Raw genomic sequence first — 22,150 nt, forward strand, 5'->3', positions numbered from 1 at the left:
CAACAAGTCTTCATCAACAGCCCATAAAGAACCCATCAGTAATTTTCTTATCAAACTAATACTACATTTACTCTTCATAATCACGTGAATGTAGATGCAGATATTGATTTTTTTTTTGATCTACAGGCAGCATCCTTGGCAAAAAAAAAGCGTCGTGAAAGAGAAAAACAAGAGAAGGTACATAAACTAAAAGAAAGAAGAAATTATTAATTTTTTTTATTCATATGTTCGATGCAGACTCAGAATTATTATTTTTTCTTTTAATTTATGACGGGAGCAGATAACACGTTCTGTTATTCCAACAACTCTTATTCAACCTGAAGCATTATGTTGTGATGAGGGGCGTAATCAATTTGTCACTGACAGAGCTAAAGTACTACTTTATCATTAGGTTTAATATAGATTTAATGTAAATTCAAACGTTTAATAACATAATCACCTACAAACGTTTGATAAAAGCACTTACTTGAATTGACATGCACGGATGTCACTGTCACAACGACAACGCCGCAGCAGAGAACTGAATCAACATCTTTCTAAGCCATAGGGAGCACCCTTAGGACAAGCAGAAAAGGATCCATCAAGAGTAAATTTCTGATTCATGTCTACACTAACATTGATTTAGAATAATAAGAGATTACGTAAATTTATACAACAGGCTGCATCCTTGGCACAAAAAGAACGTCGTGAAAGAGAGAAACAAGAAAAAAATACATCGGCAGTCAATGGAAACTCAACAACAATTACAAAAAAAAGGGGAGCCAATAAAATTGCAGGTGAGGAATAAGATACTTATATTTCCAGTTTCTGAATGAAACTTACACATGTTGTTGAATATGATTTTCTCCATCGTGTCCCAACCAGTGGAAAATCTAGAGAGGAAACAACGAAATATAGTAAGTTCATGCTAGCAATAACATCTGAAAAAGTATAGGGAATGAATGTCAGAATAGGTACAAATATTAAGAAAGGGTAAAAATCAAGGATGTCACGTAATACAGTTGTTATTAGAAGGGTTTCAAGTGACTCAGGGAAGATTTCAAGCTGCTACTTTGACTCCCGGAAGATTTGATCAAGCTGCTACTGTGACTGATGGAGATAGACTGGGATATGTGCGTAAATGCAGACGTTTTCGTTTGATGTTCTTCCAGGTTCTTGAACATGGATGTAAATATAGTTTCGTTTCCTGAATTAATAAAAAGAAAGGCGATTGAGTGGAATAGAAGGAGGTAAACGTAGAAGCCCTGGAATTATATTGGTAATGTTTTTCGTTTCTTTTTTGCTTCTATTGAATATTTTTTTTCTTCGTAGCATTTGTGCTTAATGATTATATACTTTTCTTAAGAATTTAATTTTGATTTGTATGCTTGGAGCAAGACAGAGGGATACCGAGCGAAAGATGGTTTATTTTGATCATCTCCATAGCTGAATTATGGGAATTAATACCTTTGTTCATCAATTAGAACATTTTCCAAATCATTCCTTCAACCACTTGGTGTCTTTGTAATTGCAGAATACCCGACATAAAAAAATAAGGAGAAAAAAGACACAAGATCATAATGTCTTTGAAGCTGCATATGAAGATCAGGTAAATATGATGCTACAGGGGCCACTAAAATTAACCACTCAATTGTTAATCACTGCTTAGTGAAAATATCTACTCGAAGTCTTGAACATTTAAAATAAGAAAAAAAGAGATATACTGATGTTGTATATGCTGACTAGGTATCCTTCTTTGCGTTTGGTGCAGATGAATACAGTAGCTATGGGAAGTAATATGCGGATAGGATCACTACGTACACCATCCACTTCAGATGAAAATAGATGTAATATACTAAAAAATAAAGGTACAAATGTATATAAATTGTATTTGAGTATTGTTTTAACGATGTGTGATGTAATTTATTTTCAAACAGGTCTATTCCTGCTCCAGATATATCTTCTGATGAGTATATTGATTATGAATATTCTTCGGATGAAGATGTTGATGACGAATACGAAAATGTACTTACAACTGTTGGAAATATATGTGATGTTAATTTTAATGAGACAGGAAGAAACTATCTCGGAAAGATGGACGTTCCCTGCACATTTTGTGGTGCTCTGCATTGGATTGACGAGAAATTATCCGAATCATCTTTTAAGAACCCCAAATTTGGTAAATGTTGTCACAAAGGAAAAGTTAATCTTCCATCACTATGTACACCTCCTGATCCATTAAGAGAATTATTTGAAGGTGGTGATGATCAATCAAAGACGTTTAGGGAAAATATTAGAAGTTTAAATGTTGCTAATGCATTTACAAGTCTTGGATGCAAATACGACACAAGGGTATGAAAAGGAGGAGGACCTCCATGTTTTTCAATACATAGTGAATTACGACATAATAGTGGATCTTTGACACCTAAAGAAGGAGAGGATGCAATTTACTCACAACTGTGCATATATGATCCATCTCATGCATTGGCTATACGGGAAAAGAGAAATCCAAATCTAAGTAGAGAAGTTCTTAAAATTATACAAGTTACATTATTGGAGCACAACATTTTCATTACGAAGTTTCGTCATGCACATGATATCTTAAGAGATAATGAGGTGTCATCTCAGAACCCTGTGCAGGTCTCCCTACATTTTAACGAGAATTCGGATAAAAGGAGATATAATCTGCCAACTGCGGAAGAAGTATCTGTCATCGTACCTGAAAAGCCCAGCGACATAAAAGTACCCCGTGATATTCTTTTGCATCTAAAATCAGGAAAAGGATTTACAAGAATTAATGAATGTCATCCTGCATATCTACCTTTGCACTATGTTTTACTATTCCCTTACGGTGAGCTAGGTTGGAGCACCGAACTTGCACAATGGGATGGAAATGATTTTACTAAAACAAATCTATCTCAGATGCATTTCTACAGTTACTATCTTTTTCAGCGCCACTCAGAATATTCAACAATTCTGAGAGGAGGAAAACTATTCCAAGAATTCTTAGTAGATGCATGGGCTTCGACTGAACAAAGTCGTTCAAATTTTATGAGATTTAACCAAATAAATCTACGTGCAGATCAATATGCTTCTATTAAAAAAATGAAAGATGCTGGATTAACACCTAAAGAAGGAGGTACACCATGCATTTTACCATCCTCATATATTGGGAGTCCAAGAAACATGTATGAAATCTACCAAGATTCAATGGCAATTACACGCTTTAACCATCATCCTGATATTTTTCTGACTATGATTGCCAATCCGAATTGGCCAGAAATCCAAGGCGAGCTTCTACAACACCAATATGCATGCCATCGTCCTGATTTAGTGGCACGAGTTTTCGAGTTAAAAAGGAAAGCTCTCATGAATGAGATTACCAAAAATAATGTGTTTGGAAAAGTTGTTGGTCATGTGCACACCATTGAATTTCGGAAACGTGGATTACCGCATATGCATTTACTAATATTCTTGGAGAAATCAGACAAAATACGTACAGTTGAGCAAGTAAACAAATTTGTTTCTGCCGAATTTCCAGATGAGAAGAAATATCCACTCCTCTTTAATACAATAAGGAAGTGTATGGTGCACGGTCCATGCGGTGATAGGAATCCAGAGGCCCCCTGTATGAAAAAAGGAAAATGTATCAAAGGATACCCAAAAAAATACAACGATGCTACATGTTTAGGCGGTGGTGGGTATCCAGTATATCGACGTAGTAATGATGGAAGAGAAGTTATTGTTCGTGGCGGACGTAAAGCATACAATACAGATGTTGTACCTTACAATCCACACTTATCAAGAATGTTTAACTGTCATAAACGTTGAGATATGTGCTGGAGTAAGGGCAGTGAAATACATAAACAAATACATATATAAAGGATATGATAAAACAACAATTACTGTTGGATCAATAGATGAGGTTCAAATGTATATAGATGCAAGGTATATTGAACCACCTGAAGCTGCACACCGTTTATTTGGTTATTCCATGCATCAAGAAGAACCGAGCGTAGTGAGATTGGCGATCCATTTGCCATACAAGCAAAGAATTATTTATGAATCAACAGGGTCAATAGAAGGGGTTACAGAGAAAGCGGATAACTATAAGGCGACATTAATGGCTTACTTTGAGTAATATGCTGAAAATCCTACCGCACCTACATATGCGTACCAAGAGTTTCCACAACACTTTGTCTGGGATAAAACTACAAGAAAGTGTCACATTAGGAAACAGGGTTTTGCAATCGCTAGAATGTATTTTGTTTCTCTTAATGTTGGGGAACTATACTACCTAATAGTACTGTTGACTGTTGTTGCAGGTGCAAATTCATTTGAACATCTAAGGACAGTGGACGGTGATTTGCTTCCTACATTCAAAAGAGCATGCATTGCACTTGGACTACTAGAAAATGACGGAGAATCCATGGAGTGTATTAAAGAAGCCGTAGATATCCAAACAGGTAGCCATCTCAGAAAACTATTCAAAATAATTTTAACAGATTGTAACCCAACTGAACCAGAAATGTTGTGGGCAAAGTTTGGTTTGAAAATATGCGATGATCTTCCTCATAGACTGAGAACAATGTTCAACATTCAGAATCTAACAGACGAACATACTTTGGATTATGGATTATACCTCTTGGACAAACTATTGCGCATATCCGGCAAGAAGCTAAAACATTTTCCTACAATGCCGAAACCAAAAGAAAATTGGGGTAAGATCATTGGAAACAGATTAATATTCGAGCATAGACAACTTCAATCTGCAATAAAAGAACCAGAACTTAGAAGAAATATTGCAAGCTTGAATCTGGAACAATTGTCAGCGTACAACAAAATAACAGAGTCTGTTCAACAAAGAGATGGTCGTACCTTTTTCCTCAACGGCTGTGCAGGAACATGGAAAATATTTTATATAATACAATAGATGCAAGTTTTCGTTTCAAGGGAGATGTAGTGCTCACCGTTGCCTCATCAGGCATTGCTTCGCTGCTTTTAGTAGGGGGTAGGACTGCACACTCAACATTTAATATTCCTATAGAAATAAACGAAGACAGCGTATGTTCAATTCCTAAACAAAGTTCAGAAGCTAAACTCCTTAAAGAAGTAAAACTGATTATATGGGATGAAGTACCAATGAAACATAGATATTGTGTGGAGTCGGTTAATAAATTACTTCAAGATGTACGTGAAAACAAATTATTACCTTTTGGAGGTGTTACGGTTGTTATGGGAGGAGATTTCAGGCAAACGTTGCCAGTTATACCGAATGGCGGCCGTGCAGACGTCGTAGGTGCGTGTCTCAGAAAATCTATGCTCTGGAGTAATATAACTGTTCTGACACTTACAAAGAATATGCGTCTTGATCTTCAAGATCCCGACAACATTGCGTTCGCTGAAACATTACTAGAGGTAATAATATTCTATGATACTGTGATATTGATATTTTTGAGAAACAATAATAACCGTAGATATTAAAATGGATAATTTACTTACGTGATAGGTTGGGACAAATCCATAAGAAAAGATTCAACTCCCTCCTTCGGAGCATAGATGCAAAGATGTGAAAGAACTCATATCCAAACTCTATCCCTGTTTGGGGACAGATGATCAAGTATCTTCTGAATAGCTAACTGAAAGAATCATTCTATCATCACGTAATGATGATGTCAACGAGATAAACAAAGAAGCATTGGATATTTTGGATGGTGAGACATACACATATTTAGCTGCAGACAAACTGAATGTCGATGAAAGCGGCATTATACCAAATTACAGTAGCGAATTTTTGCAGAACTTGAGTCCACTTGGAATTCCTTTATTCAAGCTACAACTCAAAGTCGGTTGTCCAGTTATTCTAATGAGAAATCTCGCCCCGTCAGAAGGTCTTTGTAATGGTACAAGGTTGTTGGTTACTAAATGTGGTAAACATGTACTTCAAGCAAAAATTCTAACCGGGCACAAAGCAGGGAACGAGGTATTACTGCCAAGAATAATGTTTCAACCATCGGTTACAGAACTGAATATAAATATGACAAGACGCCAGTTTCCTGTCCGGCTAGCATATGCAATGACAATTAACAAATCACAAGGTCAGTCTGTAAAGTACGTTGGGATCGATTTATGAACTCCTGTATTCAGCCGTGGACAACTATATGTTGCTTTATCGAGGTGCACTGCGACAAATAGAATAATGGTGCTTCTGGAAAATGGAATGGATAATCTGGAGACAACTAACATTGTCTACCCAGAAGTCCTATTGTAGATTATTATTTTGACTTAGCATAACATATTGACATTCATGTTTACTTTTTATTCAGTTCTGTCCTGAGGCAACTTACATTGTTTATCCATAAGTTCTTCAATTTAAAAGATAATTTAATTGATATCTATATCTACTATTGTTTCTGTTCCTGAAGATGATCCGGAAGAGAAAATTTTATTGTCTCCCTTAACCAATGGTCATAACAGTACCTGAATAAGAGACTCCTCTTTCCAATTGCCAAGGTACTCAAATGACTTGGCAACATTCACAGTGCCCCACGTAACAAAAAAACCCGTTATAACAAGTCTCTTTCTTCCTGCAGAAAAAATGGAACAAGAGAGAATAAACATAAATGATTTGGTAGTTTATTAGTGTCTAGATATTGCAGCTTGACAGTTAACACAAAAATGATTTGGCTCATTAAGCATAATAAACACTATATGATCACTACTTACATATACAATATTGAACTCTCTGCAATGCCAAAAAGAAAACTTTACCAAACATAACTTTCAAAATAAGCAACAAGAGAGAATTTCTACTTATACTGAATCAACATCAATTAGGCATACTTCTACTATTTCGAGTTTGTGTTCAATGGCAACAGTCCCTCCTTTTATCCGATATTGTTATCTAGACCTGTGAATATGTGGCAATCTAATATTTTTCTAATTACAAGCTCGAAAAGATGGTAGAAAATATAGTCGAGGATATGGAGATAACAGAACTGATGAAGCTTCCGGGCATAAACATAAAGGTATAAAATACGATTCATATAAAAAAAATCCAACAAGTTTATCTAACTATAAAGAAATAAATTCTAATTACAGGAAAACCCAGGTGAAACTCTCAAACGGATAACCAATGCAATAGGAAAAACCTGCATATTCAAATTCATATAAACGAAGTATCAACGTCGATAAATATATGACTATCACAGGATTTGGGGCACCTTCTTAGTTAACATTAAAATTATTATATAAGGATGGAAGATAAAAAACAATACCCTTTTGCTTGGTACTGCCTTTTCCTGTGCTCCAGCACCAATCACATAGCTGGATACAAAAACAAATGTTAAAAAAAAAAATCTACATTATCCATGTACCCAAAAGTATGAGTCTAAAAAAAACAAACTATATGATGAGTCAATTTGAGAAATCTATTAAGATGACTTTCATTGCCTTTTCTAAAACAGTAAATTATGATGAATGTGTGTTTTCCCGAGCAACGTTCTAGGAGCAAACTTACAACTTTGTTAAAACACAATACCGGCAGAAAAATTTGAACTTCGTTTGTCCAATTCCCGCATTCCTTACATAAGTACAATTTTAAAATGAATGAAAAGAAAAAAAAATGGAATTGGTGATAAAACGTTAGCAAATATCATCACAAAAATTACGGAGGAGGGAAAGAACATGGAAAATAAAAGTAAATAAAATGTGAAATGGAGACATTACTTACTTGGTACAGTAGTCTCTCAGATTCTTCTTTCTGTTGCCTTTGTATTTCAAAAGACAAAAGCAAAGGCGAATGAAAATAAAATAAAAAATAGCCGCGACATTGATGAGTGATGGATTTTTCTGACGAATTTAAGAACAAAATGTTTGATTTTGTGAGTGAAGAAAATATTATGGTTTGAGATTTAGGGGAAATTGAAGAAAAGAATGAAGCGATGATGTTAGAGAAGAGATTAAAGGCGAAAATTGGGTTGTAACAATAGATCAAGCGCTTCATTGTACACATAGAAGGTTTCAATTTTGTTCTGGAAGATAACCCGTCCGCAAAAAGTTGGAAAAGGGTTACAAGAAATAGTGGGAAAAATGAAAATGGAGAAAGAAGAAGAAACATTGGAGAAAGAAGAGCAAACATATTCGATAATGTTGAGTCAAATGACATTAATATACCAGCGTTTATTATTATTTACATATTTAGTCAATAACGCGCACGTTATAACACCATAGGGGTCCTTATCGAGCTAAAATAGACCCAACAAAACAAAACCAACACATTTACCCCATTTTACCTAAACTGACTAAATAACCCTTCCGTCTATTTCGCTACACCTTCTATTTTCTTCCTTATTCGATTAACCGACACTTCTTTTCACTCAGAAACTATCAAAAACTTCCCTCTCTCTTCCCTCAGAAACCAGATCTGAAACCATTTTTGATTCATTCATCTTCTTGCTACAGAAAAAGTTAATCGAACTCGTGAAAAAGAAGTCTAACCTTCCTCGAAAGGAAATTAGGTTGAAGTTTTATTTTATTTTGACCTAGTTTTATGTTCTTAAGAAATTAGGCGAAGAAGAAAATGGCGAAGAAGCAAGAGAAAAAGAAAGATGAAAAGAGGAAACCTATTAGGAAAGTGGTTGTAAAAATATCTCCAAAAAGTAAACCTAGTTTTATTGTTCTTCAGATGTTCTCTTTACTGATTTCATTTTGATGTTGTTTCACCTAATTCGAGATTATGAATCTTAGGTTCTGTAGAAATTCGATTCTTAGTCATCTACTTGGTTTCATCACTTGGTTTGATCAGTTTTTGAATCTTAGGTTCTGTAGAAATTCTATTATGAATCTTCGGTTTCATCTGCTGATTTCATGCATAGGTTTCTCTAGTTTCATAGTAGATTTTTTTTACTTCAGTGGTTTCTTTGATGAAACCAAATCTGGTTTCCATCATCTTCATCAATATATGATTTTATAATCTTTTGATGGGTATGGTTTGGTGCTACTGGTATTACTAAGGTATAATATGCTTTTTTTGATGAAACCATATTTGGTTTCATCATTTTCCAATTGTTAAATTGGTTCCACTATAACTGATGATGCTTGCTAAGGTATATTCTGGCTTTTCTGATGAAACCTTTTTTGGTTTCATCACTTTTCATTTTACAACAAACATCATTCAAAATGAAAAAGTGATGAAACTATATTTGGTTACCAAGAGTTTGTTTCATGTAACTATATTTGGTTACACCATTTGTACTTTAGTTTCATCAATAACCATATGTTTGTTTTAAGTAATAGAAATTTGCCTGATAAACCTACATATGCATCATGCCTTTTTACTTTGAAAATCAAAATTTTGTGACATAACTAAGGTTCTAGGATGATGTATATGGAGTTATGAACCGCTGAAGCTCTTATTGTTGTGTAAGAAGACGAACAAAACATAGCTTATCAGTTTTGTTAGATATTTGTCCTCTTTTTCTTTCTTTCTGGAGTTTGCGAACACATAGCTTATCTAAAAAATAATTTGAAACTAAAGCTCTTATTGTTATGTTCTCTGTTTAGCGTGTTTATTTCTAGTTTATCTGATGCAACCAAATCTGGTTGCATCATTTTTAGTTATTGGTTTCATTATTTTTATCTATGATTCACCTAACTTTTGGTTTCACTTACAGGTAAAAAAAGAGAAACAAAGTCGTATAGATGCTCGTTGCATCATTTGTGCAAAGTAGTAGCTGACATAAAGGCGTTGGTACAGAACAAAGAACCACATATGTTAGTTCTTAAATCATGTCCATTATGGCGTTTCATTGAGCCATTCTTTGATGGTGTAATGGAAGAAAAAGATCTCGTCAAAAAGACAAAAGCAGTCATGATGGTTTTACAGTCACTTGAATTCAGAAAAGATGGTAAGCTACCATTGTGTTTCAGGTTAGGTAGATCGAAGAAAATGACTCTGCGGACAATTCCAAAACATTTCTCTGTTATATTTAGTCTACAAATGATGGAGGGTGTAGAAGTAGATGAAAAAGTGGGCATAGGTGAAGAACTGGAGAAAAAGGTTAAAATCTTCGTCGCTCAGTATTTTAAAGGAAGGAAGAAGATATTCAAAGCTGATATTCAACGTTGCATGATGAAATCCGTAGCGGATGAAACCAAAGCAGACGAGTTTGTAAAGTTTTTCGCCATGTTCCTGTTAGTGTCGGTATTCGTCCCCAACAAAGGTGGGCGAAGTCTGGCTGCCAAGTACTTGTATATGGTATTTGATATGAACAAGGTTTGTTGGCCACAATTGTTCCATGATTATCTAATTGAGTCAATAATAGATTGTGATGGCGATGTTGAAAACGTAGTTGGTTGCATAATTTACCCGCTGGTAAGTTATTTTTTGTTCTTTTGATTAATAAGTTATATTCTTTTATAATGTATCTGATATTGATTCTTAATTTGAATCTTGTTTTTTTTTTGTTTTTTTTTTTGAAGTATTGGGTAGCAGAGATGACTATGATTGCAAAAAGGAAGGATGGGCTCGACAGGTATCCGAGGTTTGCTAGATGGAACCTTGGCAATGTCTTCCAGCAAATATTGGAAAACTTCGACGGTTTCTCCGACAAGAAAGATTTATACTCTGAGGTAAAGAAGATTTACTTTTCTATCAATCCATTTCAAATTTAATATCATCAAAAATAGAAAGATTTATTTTTTTTCTTATAATGAAACCTTTTTTGGTTCCATCAAAATTTTTATCTGAAACCAATTTTACTTGTGTACTGCAGAAGAATATGTGTCGCCGCAAGGGGTCATTCTTGCTTGAATATGACGATCTAGAGAAGCGTTTGGTTGAGCCCATAGATGAAGATGATATTGTTGTTGAAGATTCTGTTGAACCTGAAGAGCCGGTTGAAGACAATGTTGCAGACCATATTGCTGAAAATGAAGTGCCTGCACAAGTTGAAGACAACTCTTACGAGGCCAAATACAGGTGGGAAAGAATGGTGATTGAAAAGCTTACAACAGTTGGCAACAATTGACTCTCCGAAGAAGATAAAGCAGTATTGGAAAAATATGACGCTGAGGTTGGGTTTCAACCATCATTGAAGACTTACTCCAGAAGGAAGCGTAAGAGAGTCCAAGTAGACTTGCTCCAGAAATAAGATGTTCGTTCGGAACCAGAAAAGGTTTCAGATGTTGAGGTGATATGTTAGTTAGATTTGCAGAATTTACTTATTGATAATAGAATTGAAAAATATTACATTTTTATTGATATGTTAGATTTGATCTGCGAATTTTACTTATTGTTTATTAAATAGAAATTTTACGTTTTTCTATGTCTTGGTTATTTTTTTATTTTTTTTATAAATTTTACATTTTTATTTGACAAACTGGTTCAAAGTAACTTTACATTGTATTGCTTGTATGTTAGTATGTGACATTTTGTATCTTAAACCTTGTATCGCAGGTGGTGAAAGGTGCAGCAGCGGAGGATGAAATGATGCATATTTCCGGTAAGCATTTACTGCATGAAGGAACAGAACAAGAGCATTTACTGCATGAAGGAACATGACAAGAGGATGTTGAAGAAAGGGTTCCACCTAGTGAAGCAATGATACAAGTTTATGTAGCTTTTCTGATGGAACCAGAAAAGGTTTCAGTACCTGGAAATGTTGTTGAAGATGTTTTGATGGAACCAGAAACTGTTCCACTGTCTGGAGATGCAGAAAAATCTGGCGATGTTGTCTCTTCATTAGATGCAAAACCACAACAAAGAATAGAAGAGTCTGATAAAGAACAAGGACAAGAAGGAGTAGAAATAGAAGAGGTTTCGGAGTTGACTCCAAATACTATCAAGGAAATCAAGTTGGCTGAGCAGGTTGAATTTGAAATGAATAAATCTTCATCAAAACCGGAAGACGAGACTGAAAAATTAACTCCGAATACTCTTGAGGAAATCAAGGTTGCCGAGCAGGTCGAATCCGAGGCCAAGAAATGTTCATCAAAGCCAGGGAATGAACAAAAAGAGGGTATGGAGTTGACTCCAAACACTATTGAGGATATCAAGGTGGCCGAACAGGTCGAATATGAGGCGAAGAAATGTTCTTCATTGAAGCAAAATATTGAACAATAAGACAATGAAACTCGGTTTATATATGATGAGGACAGTGAGTATGCTATTCGGAAAATGGAATCCGTTTATGCAAAGAAAGGTTGTTCGTCAAAGACAAAGGTGCAAAGTGTATACTACTACTCAACTGTAAGAATGGTAGAGGATGTAGCTGATATAGAAGACGGTGGACCTGGATTCAGTTTAGGACTGACGCAGAGTGATAGTGAAAAACAAGATATTGAGAAAGGATCTCAAAACATCAGTCCCAAGAAAAAGTTGAATAATATGATTACAAGACTAAGGGATGACAGAAGAAAAATGCAAGAACCAGTAAAATATCTGGATTATACAACTGAGAAAAAGAAAAGAACAAAAACTAAATGCGATTGGAGAAAAAATCCTAATGAAAAAAATAAGTAGAAGGAGAAGAATGAGGAGGTGTATGAGGTGAAGGATGTGAAGTTGAAAGCAGTTGAAAAATTGAAAATTATGAAGGTACTCGATGAAAGTCAGAGACCCCTTGTGAACAGGTTTTTCAGAAGCAAAACTGAAAGGTAAGTGCTGAAACCAAAAATGGTTTCATCAAAAAATGTGTTCTAAATTTTTCTTTTTTTCATTCTTAGATCCAGCATTCACTAGCTTGAGTTTTACAGCTACACGGCGTGGGAGAACAAGGAGCACCAACTGATAATATCTGGGAGGATGCTGGATTTGTTGATGAGAAAGGGAGACGTCGGAGGAGACATCATTGAGTTTTACATCTTGAAATTGCAAAAGAACATCCTCAAAGAAGAGTTGAAACCAGATGGTAATCCGAAGTACAAGAAAGTTGTGTTTCTAAGCACATTTGCCTATGTAAGTTTCCTCTACAATTTAGTAGATACATTCTTACTAAGCATGGACAAGATTTCCGGTTAGAGTTGATTTCTGGTTACTGTTAATTTAGTAGACACATTCTTACTAAGCATGACAAGATTCTTGTGTACTGGATTAGTTGACTTTGGCATCCTTGACTAAGTTGGATCTCTTAGTACTAGCATACTAGATAAATTTCCATCAAAAAGTGTGGGAAAGATTCGTTAGTTTGAAGCATTCATCTTGAGTAGAGTGTTTTACTTAGGATGTGGATACGAATTGTAATTTGAAGATCTTAGTATCAATTTGGTTAAATTGTTTTGAATGTAAACCTTTGTAGCAAAAACAAGTTGAGTAAAACCAATTGCATCTTTTGTTTCTCAATCTTCAGTTAAACACTTTATGATGTGTGGGGGATCAGTTTTGTGATTGTAGGTCTAGCTGATTGTAGAATCCAACTATGAGTGGAAATAGTTGTTTCAAATGTTGTTGATTATATAGTTTATTTTGATGGAACCAATTTTAGTTTCATTCTTTAGGAAGAAAAAATGTCGCTCATTACGAAGAAAAAAAACACTTGCATGTCTATCACTCATTAGGAATCTGTTTTCTTGTATTTTTTCAGACATGTCACTCACTAGGAATGAGATGTGGTAGTGCAATTGAAGCGTTCATCGATAAAATAGACTACAGTGTACAATTTTTATTCGTTCCGTTGCTGACAACAGTTGGAGATGGGGTAGACCATTGGACACTGCTAGCTTTTGATACTAAAACCGCAGAATTTTCTCACTACAACTCCTTGGCTTCCACTGAAGAAGAATGCAGGAAAAGTGCTGAAAGCATGAGACAAAGAATAATATCAGCATTTGCACATCACGATGCAAAGCTCCCCCGTGACGAGCAGACAACTCAGCCCCCGCCATACACTATGCACACGCCATCATGTTGTCAACAAATGAGGTAAGCTAGAAAAATCATCACCTATGTTTGGAAGTTCGGTAAAATTATTTATTTATTTATTTATGGCAGTTTTAAATATTAAATATTGAGACAATTTTTTGGTTGTTTCAGGAATGATTGTGGTCTTCATGTTTGCTATTACATGAAGAGCCTCTTGAAGGGAAACATGGCGTCATCTCCTGGACATGATATTTCATTAAAGGTGCATGAGATGAGACCAAAGATGGTGTGTAAGATCCTCCTTGATACATGAAGAGTCTCATGGGGAGAATGTTTCAGAAAGGTTAGAAAGCATGAGAGCAAAGTTATGTATACTGTCAACTATTTATAAATTTGAATGCTTGTAATAGTTTATAAAAGGTTTAAATTGTGTATGAATGGTTTCAATTAGAGTATTGTCAACTACCTGGAAACAATGTTTATAATGTTTTCAATTATGTTTAACCGAAACCATGTTGGCGCACAGTGTTATGTATATCTGTATTTTGATGAAACCAAAAAAGGTTCTAGCATAAATGATGAAACCAAAAATGGTTCCACCAAATTGCAAGTGAAACCAAATGGGAAAGGGTCGTATCATGGCTTGGTTTACAGGCAAAATTGATATGTTTCAAAGGCATGGCAATAATTCATAATAAAGCAAAAGTTTAAGGGAAAAAGCCAAGACAATTACAAAAGCATTCACAAAAGCAGTGATCTAACCAAAAAAAGGATCCAACCTATTTTGGTTACAAAATAACAGTAAAAATGATGAAACCAAAAAGGGTTCCACCATATTGCAGGTGAAATACCAGCAAGAAATAAACATGTTTTACTGTAGACAAAAAGACAGGAATATAAATGAGCAATAACAGTCAAATAGAATATAAATGAGCAATAACAGTCAATAACAGGAATATAAAGAAAAAAATGAATTCTCAAAACGTAGACTAAAGCATATTGTAGTCTATACTAAAAAAGATACTCAAAGTTTACAAACTGTATGCGAAATGCTAATAGAATAGAAAATGTCTGAACTAAAACTAAAAGTAAATCAGTCTCAAAAAGACTTCACGTCTGCTTATTTGGGCACGTCCTTCGATTATGAGTAGTCAATTCATTACAACCACCGCAAGTTCTCATCTTCTTCTTGGGAATTGAACCTGTATTAGGAATCCTTTTCTTCTTACTTGGACGTCCTGATTGTGGCAAAACTTTAGGTCCATGAACAACAGACTTGGGTGAAATTGTTGCAGGCCTTTCAACTGTGGGAACTGGATGGATTGGTCTTGAATACGACTCTCGATAGAATTTAGTGGTGAAGTAGTCTTCAACATATTCATAAGGATCTTCACCATTCCCCATGATACACCTAACAACATGGGCGAAAGGGAAGCCATTGATTTTCCAACGGTTGCAAGAGCATGTCTTTTCTTTTAAATCAACCCTTTGTATTAATGAGGCATGAACTTCATACACAAATTCAGACGACTTGGTAACACTGTAATCACGACAATGCATCTTATTGTTATAGAGTTCAGTTTCCATTTTTGGACACAAAACTCCTCGCCAATCGAACGATGTCACACATTCTTCACGACGAATGCACATCATTTCCATAAGCTTCAGCCGTATTTTATCAACCATGACAGCAATAGGCATCTCCCTCTCTTCCTTAACCCAACCATTCAAACATTCAACAACATTTGAGCACAACTCCCCATATCGACAGCCCGGGGAAAAAAAAACTAAACCATTTATCAAGTGGAGCCCTACTAAGATATTCTTGTAGCTTCTGATTTTTAACCAGCATCAAGTCATCCCAACTCTCCTTAAACTCTACATGTGTATTCGCATATGCACATTTTTCAAACAACTTCAACACATAATTGTTATATGTCTTGGCTGACTTAGGCAAGCATGCATTAACTTTGTTTGACATGTGCCAGTAACACCACCCATGATACGCACCTGGAAAAACGATGGGGATTTGGTTGACTAAACCACTACCTCGATCACTCACAAATGTAAGTTATCTTTGAGGAGAAACTACATCCCTGAGTTGCTCCATAAACCATTTCCAGTTCGCATCAGTCTCAGATGAAACCACACCATAAGCTAAAGGGTAAATTCCTGCAAAATCAAACAAAACAGAAAAAAATGACAAAACAACACAGCAAAAAAAATGATGAAACCAACAAGACAGAAAAAGGTTTCATCAAAAAAAATGATAAAAGAAACCAACAGAAAAAAGTTTAAGAAACAGTACCATTATCCCCGTTTAGTCTTGTTGCTTCCAGCATGTGACCGAGATATTTACTCTTCAAATGTGCTGCATCCATGAATATCAAGGGACGACAATAATTAAATCCACGGATACATGCTCCGAAGGCAATGAAAAATCTCACAAACTTTTGACTCGCGTCAGTTTCCAAAACAACACGGGATCCAGGATTGGTTTCAGACAATTGCTTTGTATACCAATGCAAGTAAGCGAATGACTTCTCATCCTCTCCCCATACCATATTTCAGTGCATGTCTCTTACCTGCATATGCATAATAACGACTTATGTCAAAGCCATATTCTCTTCTAATTTGTTCCATAATATCCTTTGTCTTCTTCTTTGGGATCTGTTTAATCTCATCCTTGATCAAGGAACTTATTAGCTTCTTCGATACATTTGGAACGTTAATAAATCCACCGTCACAAGTATGATGATTATTTAACTCCTTGATAATAAAGGGAATTCCTTCGACATCGTCACAAGAAACAACATACATGTGCCAATTACACTTGTCCTTCTTCTTGTTAGCACAACAAGCAGCAATCCGCAACTTCTCGTTTCTTGTTACCTTATATGCATAACCATTTGCAGCATGATACTTCATCAAATCGTGACGCACTTGGTCCACACCTCCTGGAAACACTTGTTCAACACTGTGAAAAAATCCTAGCCAACGAGCGGATTTCAACGGTTCTTTGACTACTTTAGGGTCATCATAATCAGTGACAGTGGTAACTAGTGGCTGATTAACAGGTACAACTTCTGACCCATGGGATGATGAACTTGAACTAGAACCTATGTGGCATACTGAACTTGAACTTGCACCTCTATGATATACATATAAGTCTAGTGTTGGCAACTTGTTAAACAGAGAAAACACAGCAGCTGATTGGAGATCATAATCAGACTGAAGTACCTTTTGCTCCTCACCAAATTTGTGAATGATTTCAATAGTGAATGGAGATAGTTGAACCCAATTTAAACAAATATTACCCTTCAAATCCTTATTTTAAACCAATACGAAACAACAATGAAGCTTCATTGTAACATACAGCTGCAATGACAGAGTCCATATCTACAAACAAAAGTATGGAATCAAAAAAGGTTTCACTCAATTTAAACTGAAAACTATATGACAGCTTAACAACAAAAAATTTCCATTCATACAGATTTCACCATGAACAACAAGAAACAAACATAATCAACAGAAGCAAATCTATTTCAGTACGAACAACGATCCAAAATTGTAACATTATTGTAACTTCTATTATGAAATCAACTAGAAAATTCAAAACAAATCAAATAAATAAAAATACCTGGGAATTGAAATCGCGTTCCGGATGAATATGATCCGACTACTCCAACGTATGATTACAGACTCAAGATGACAATTCGAAGGATTAAATTGTTACTTCTCTTCTTTTCTTCGAAGAAGATGAGAACCGAAAACCAAAATATATTGAATTTCTTCAACAATACACATAAATCTTCAGATTCGAAGGATTGAAATCTACGATCTCTTCTGTTATTCAACTAAATTGAAACAAAATCGAGATCGGAAAATTAGTTTCTGAAATCATCAGAATCGAACCGGAGAAAGAGATAAGAATATAGATCTGGTTTTTATTTTTCTAGATATCTCTATAAAGATTTTGGTAGAGAATATACGAAATCAAACCCTAAAATCTAAATAGAGGAAGATTCTGGTAGAGAAGATCTTCAATCCTCTTCTCCGATCTGCTGAAATTGTATTTCCGCCAAAATTTTCTATTTTGAAGAAACTGTACATATGGTTAAGGGTACGATTGGAATTATTAGATACGGTTAAAAACTAAATTTAACTAATTTGAATTCAAATGGAGTTTTTGTTTCATTTTTATTGGATACGGTTTTGATTTGGCACAAATAATATGGACGGTGTTTTAGTAACTCTAAGAGTATCATCCTGGTTTTTTTAGAGCTTAATATGTTTAGCCAAATGACATTAATTTTCAATTATAATTTCATTTTCTTACTACTCCCTAGCTCACGATTGTTAGCAGTAGAGGCCCCTCCCTTATCATGAAATACATGTATCTACGAAATACATGAAATGTTCGGTTGGACTAATTTAAAATATAGAAATGTTGAGCCATTTCCAAATGGTCCGGTGATACCTAGTATGATATATATATTCTTCGAGTTCTACAATTTATTCCGAGTTCTCATGACAAGATAAAAAAACATTTTGTTATGCAGTACATTCTCTTCTCTTATGTGCAAGTGTTGAGCATCTTACTGGGATGATAACCAGAAATCCATTTTTACAATTTTCTGTAGGGTCAAGAGGATTCTAATTTTCGTCCATAAAAGCCAGCATGTTTATTGAATCCTGTCTGCCTTTTGTTGGCCAGCAGTTTCACTTACACTCCACATAAATCCAAGATCCTTCACCCAAGAATGTTACCCTGTGTGGCGGGGTAGCATGATTTAGCTTTTAGCTATTGCTGTTTCCATGTATCATCGAAGTGCTTAAAGAATGAAGGTCCAGTTGTCAGACAATCGTAATTTAGTTCACCTGGTCTTGCTATTTTTTGCCTGATCCAAGAACAAGAAGTGTTAGTTAGAGATGATGATTTTAAAGCTTATAGGATGAGGAAGTCGCGGTGTTTTACCACTCATGGTCAATAAGCATTTCTTCCGTGAGCCCAAAATCCCGTAGCTCTTCATGGTTGTGATGAACCAGCAAACTATACCTGCAGTAATAGAGAATGACTTTCAGCATATACTTCAATTTATTTATTTTTGTAAAACAATAATCTGAAAAAATCGCGAAAGACATTGATTTCCTGGAAGCATTTAAGTGCCAGTCTAATCTTTGCAGGATGCTATAACTCGCGTAAAAACATAGTTTGCTCGGCAATGGAACCAACTAGTCGCTGATGAACAGGGCTAGTTTTCATTACCTCATATCAAATTTGACAGTCTAAAAAATATTTTTTGTGATGAAACGAGCTTGGGGCCTGTCAACTTGGCATTTCGCTACAAATGAAGTATCAAGCGATGCTATAACCAATATGCACTGTCAAGGCCACTAAACCATAATAGGATTGTCCACTAACCTATTATATGGCGTATCCACAGTAGGTACGAAAGTGAAGTTTGAGCTAGGAAAATACCAAAGAAACAATCACCTTCCGCCGAGTCCTGTTTGCATAACAAGTCTCTCAAACTGCTCAACTGTCCATTTGTACCACCTCATTAGAAATACTCTCAAGGTTAGGCCATGTGAAACTATGACCAAGTTCATGTTTGAATTCCCTTAAGGTTTCTCTGAATCCTGTATCGTGAAAGGAAAATTAAACTCAGGATACCAAGTTTACTCAGTTGCTACCAAAAAGTGTGAAGACTATGAATACCTGTTATTCTGTCATAAACGTCTGCAGCAGACTCCCCGTTAGGAAAGCGATAAAAGAAACGACCATAGAGAATACGCTCAGCTTTCTCAACACGCATTTGCTCTCTATCCTGAAAATTGCCTTAGAATACCCAGAGAACAAAATATGAGACGAAGAGAATAATGAACTGAAAGAGAAACTTGATGCAGGTAATGAAGAAGGAAAATAGCTGGTATTCCAATACTTAACAAAGAATATGGTTAGATGATAGCTGGTTCAAGCCCCTCTAAACCAATTAAACGATTTATCGACATAGACTTACAGTGACATCATGATTCAAGGAAATATATATATATATAAGTCAAGTGGTGGTACCAAAATCTTGTTCACGCAAACGAGGTTCCTCTCTGACTCCAGCAATCCTTGAAGACTCGAATGCTTTTCCTACACCTCTTAATGTTTCAAGAGTTCTTTTATAAGGCGATACATAAAAGTAAACTTGCCAATCATCAGCTTCATCACTTTCTATCAATTTTCTAATCCTCTTCCCACACTCTTCAGCTTCAACTACTCCCTTCTTGGTGAGTCCAATTTTTGGGTCAGGTACCTGAGTATAAACACTCTCATCAACGTTTCCTTCACTCTGCCCATGTCGAATCAGAATTATACGTCGAGGCCTAGGAATAATGGCGGCAGTAGGTGGTGGTGTCACCAGAAAATCCTTTGCAAGCCCATTCCCATTCCTTCACTCGTCCAAGACTATCCTCGCAGCACTCTACTCGGAAACCAACTAATCTTGAGTGAGAAACAGGAAAAAAAAAGAGAGGACGTCGAAGCTGGGGAGAGGATAAGTGATGTGAATACCATTGTTTTTCTCTTTTTGTAGAAATTACTTTGAATATTGGTGGAAATTGTAATATACAGTATATTGTAGTTGCGAAATAGTGGGGCAGTGACATAACAAGGCTTTTGTACATGAAGAGTGAACGAATATCAGAGAGCCAGAAAACCAAACTCTCATAGTCTCATGTTTAGTTTCGCCGATGTGAGTGTGAGGATCAACTGACAACGCAATTTTTATGCAAAAAAAGTTACTCTTGGAATAAAAAATGATGTGTCTTGTTACGGACCAGTCATTTGCAGCTTTCCATCTTTACTCTGTTGGGCGCGGGCCGCCGGCTCTCCAATCACCAAACTGGGCCGCTCATAAGAGCTTAAAGAATGAGGCCTTGACATAAAAATCTCTCATAAAAGATGTTTTTTGGGGCGCATTTTAGGGTTGGGAGCTGGCAAAAAGACAAAATAGGGTCATTGAGTAGTAAAAAAATTGGTACAGTGGAAAAAGTAGAAACGGATGAAGAAGAAAATGAGAAGGATGGATTTTTGATCTTTTTGTTTTTGAGTATAGTTATAAATTTAGGTTTAGTTAATCAAAGAGCAATCTGGATATTTGTTATATATCTGGTCTCGTCTTATTCATATTTTGGCTATTTAAATCCTAATGGAGTCCTCATGAAAAATGTGAAGCCCGGTTTCTTCTTTTTTTGGTAGGCTGTCAAGCAGATTGGTACTCCTTATTAGTATCCATGGAAAGTAAAAAAAGGTTACCCCAATCATCTATCTTCGTAAATGTCCAAACTACAAACTCTCACTGATTTTGGATTACTTTGACAATTTTGGTTAAGATTTTTTCACGAACATTTTATTATTTGAGTGGTGAATAATTGGGATCAAAGTTTTTTTTTTGTATTCTCAAAAAAACAGGAAAAACGACCTAAAAACATGACTTATGAGCTTGAAATTCGACCCATTTTCTTTTTCTTTTCACCTGGCCAAACCTGATATTTGGCTAGGTATTTTTTGTTTTAGCCTAGAAAAGTAATTTGGAATTTTGCATCTAAAAGGTAATTTAGTCATTCTTCCTTATCACCTATCAACCTTGAACTCACCAAGTTAAATGAATTCAGCATCCAAATGAAAGTTTTTTTTTAGAGCATGATGATTCATAGCTTATACCGGGCGTCACTAAAATTTATGTTTGTTTTATTTGACGAGAAAAGTGTTACAAATAAAAAGGGTAAAAATGAAGTGATAAAAGTTAAACTTATAATCCATAATGAAACCTAATACTGTATCAAGAAATATAATTATTAACAAATTTTGATTGTTACAAAAAAATCAGTACGTATATTATTTCCAACCCCAAATTACAGTTGTTTTATTCGAAACTAACACTTCACTTGTTTTCATATGTTTACTACCAAAATCCTTCTTTCTCTCTTTTCAAGTTCCAACTAATTGGTTAAGGTAGTAAATATACTGCAAGGGTTATTAACCCAAGGCAAAAACTACTGATGCATGATATTGTATGACGAGCACCAAGAAGTGCATACCGATTTAATGAAATTATGGATACCAAATACCTAGTCTAGGCATTTAGTTATCCGGCTCTGCACGAATTTTCTGGCTTCGTGCATACACTTAGAACCTTATCTCCACAACCAGTATCATGTGTAACTCACCTACTGGTCCGTCCTTGTAGCACCCGAGCATTGAGGCGTCTTTCATCGATGATCCCTACAAATATAGGTCATTGGGAAGGATTTTGG

The 22,150-nt window shown here is 35.4% G+C and overlaps 1 protein-coding gene, 1 long non-coding RNA gene and 1 pseudogene across 2 annotated transcripts; all 3 read right to left on the reverse strand.

Moving 5' to 3' along the window:
* Nucleotides 1-4,604: 4,604 nt before the first annotated feature.
* On the reverse strand, nucleotides 4,605-5,406 carry LOC113362061. The gene is made up of 3 exons (XR_003365527.1): nucleotides 5,192-5,406; nucleotides 4,950-5,020; nucleotides 4,605-4,670 (listed from the first exon to the last, which is right to left on the reverse strand). It is a non-coding gene; the product is annotated as an uncharacterized LOC113362061 (long non-coding RNA).
* On the reverse strand, nucleotides 5,407-8,018 carry LOC113362060. Its single transcript, XM_026605067.1, has 4 exons — nucleotides 7,712-8,018; nucleotides 7,499-7,561; nucleotides 7,257-7,305; nucleotides 5,407-6,566 (listed from the first exon to the last, which is right to left on the reverse strand). Exons 1-4 carry the CDS (start codon nucleotides 7,991-7,993, stop codon nucleotides 6,448-6,450), a joined length of 513 nt encoding a protein of 170 aa, XP_026460852.1. The 5' UTR covers nucleotides 7,994-8,018; the 3' UTR covers nucleotides 5,407-6,447.
* Nucleotides 8,019-18,298: 10,280 nt separating this feature from the next.
* On the reverse strand, nucleotides 18,299-20,554 carry LOC113358513 (annotated as a pseudogene).
* Nucleotides 20,555-22,150: the final 1,596 nt, after the last annotated feature.

Source organism: Papaver somniferum, chromosome 3 (assembly GCF_003573695.1).
Source record: "Papaver somniferum cultivar HN1 chromosome 3, ASM357369v1, whole genome shotgun sequence".
Taxonomy (NCBI): domain Eukaryota; kingdom Viridiplantae; phylum Streptophyta; class Magnoliopsida; order Ranunculales; family Papaveraceae; genus Papaver; species Papaver somniferum.

Bases quoted from the DNA above. Each gene is read 5' to 3' on its own strand.
- LOC113362060 (XM_026605067.1), bottom strand. From the start codon at position 7,993: ATGTGTACAATGAAGCGCTTGATCTATTGTTACAACCCAATTTTCGCC. The intron at 7,562-7,711 runs GTAAGTAATGTC...TACTTATGTAAG, and splicing joins CTGAGAGACTACTGTACCAA to GAATGCGGGAATTGGACAAA. The intron at 7,306-7,498 runs GTAAGTTTGCTC...TTTTGTATCCAG, and splicing joins TATTGTGTTTTAACAAAGTT to CTATGTGATTGGTGCTGGAG.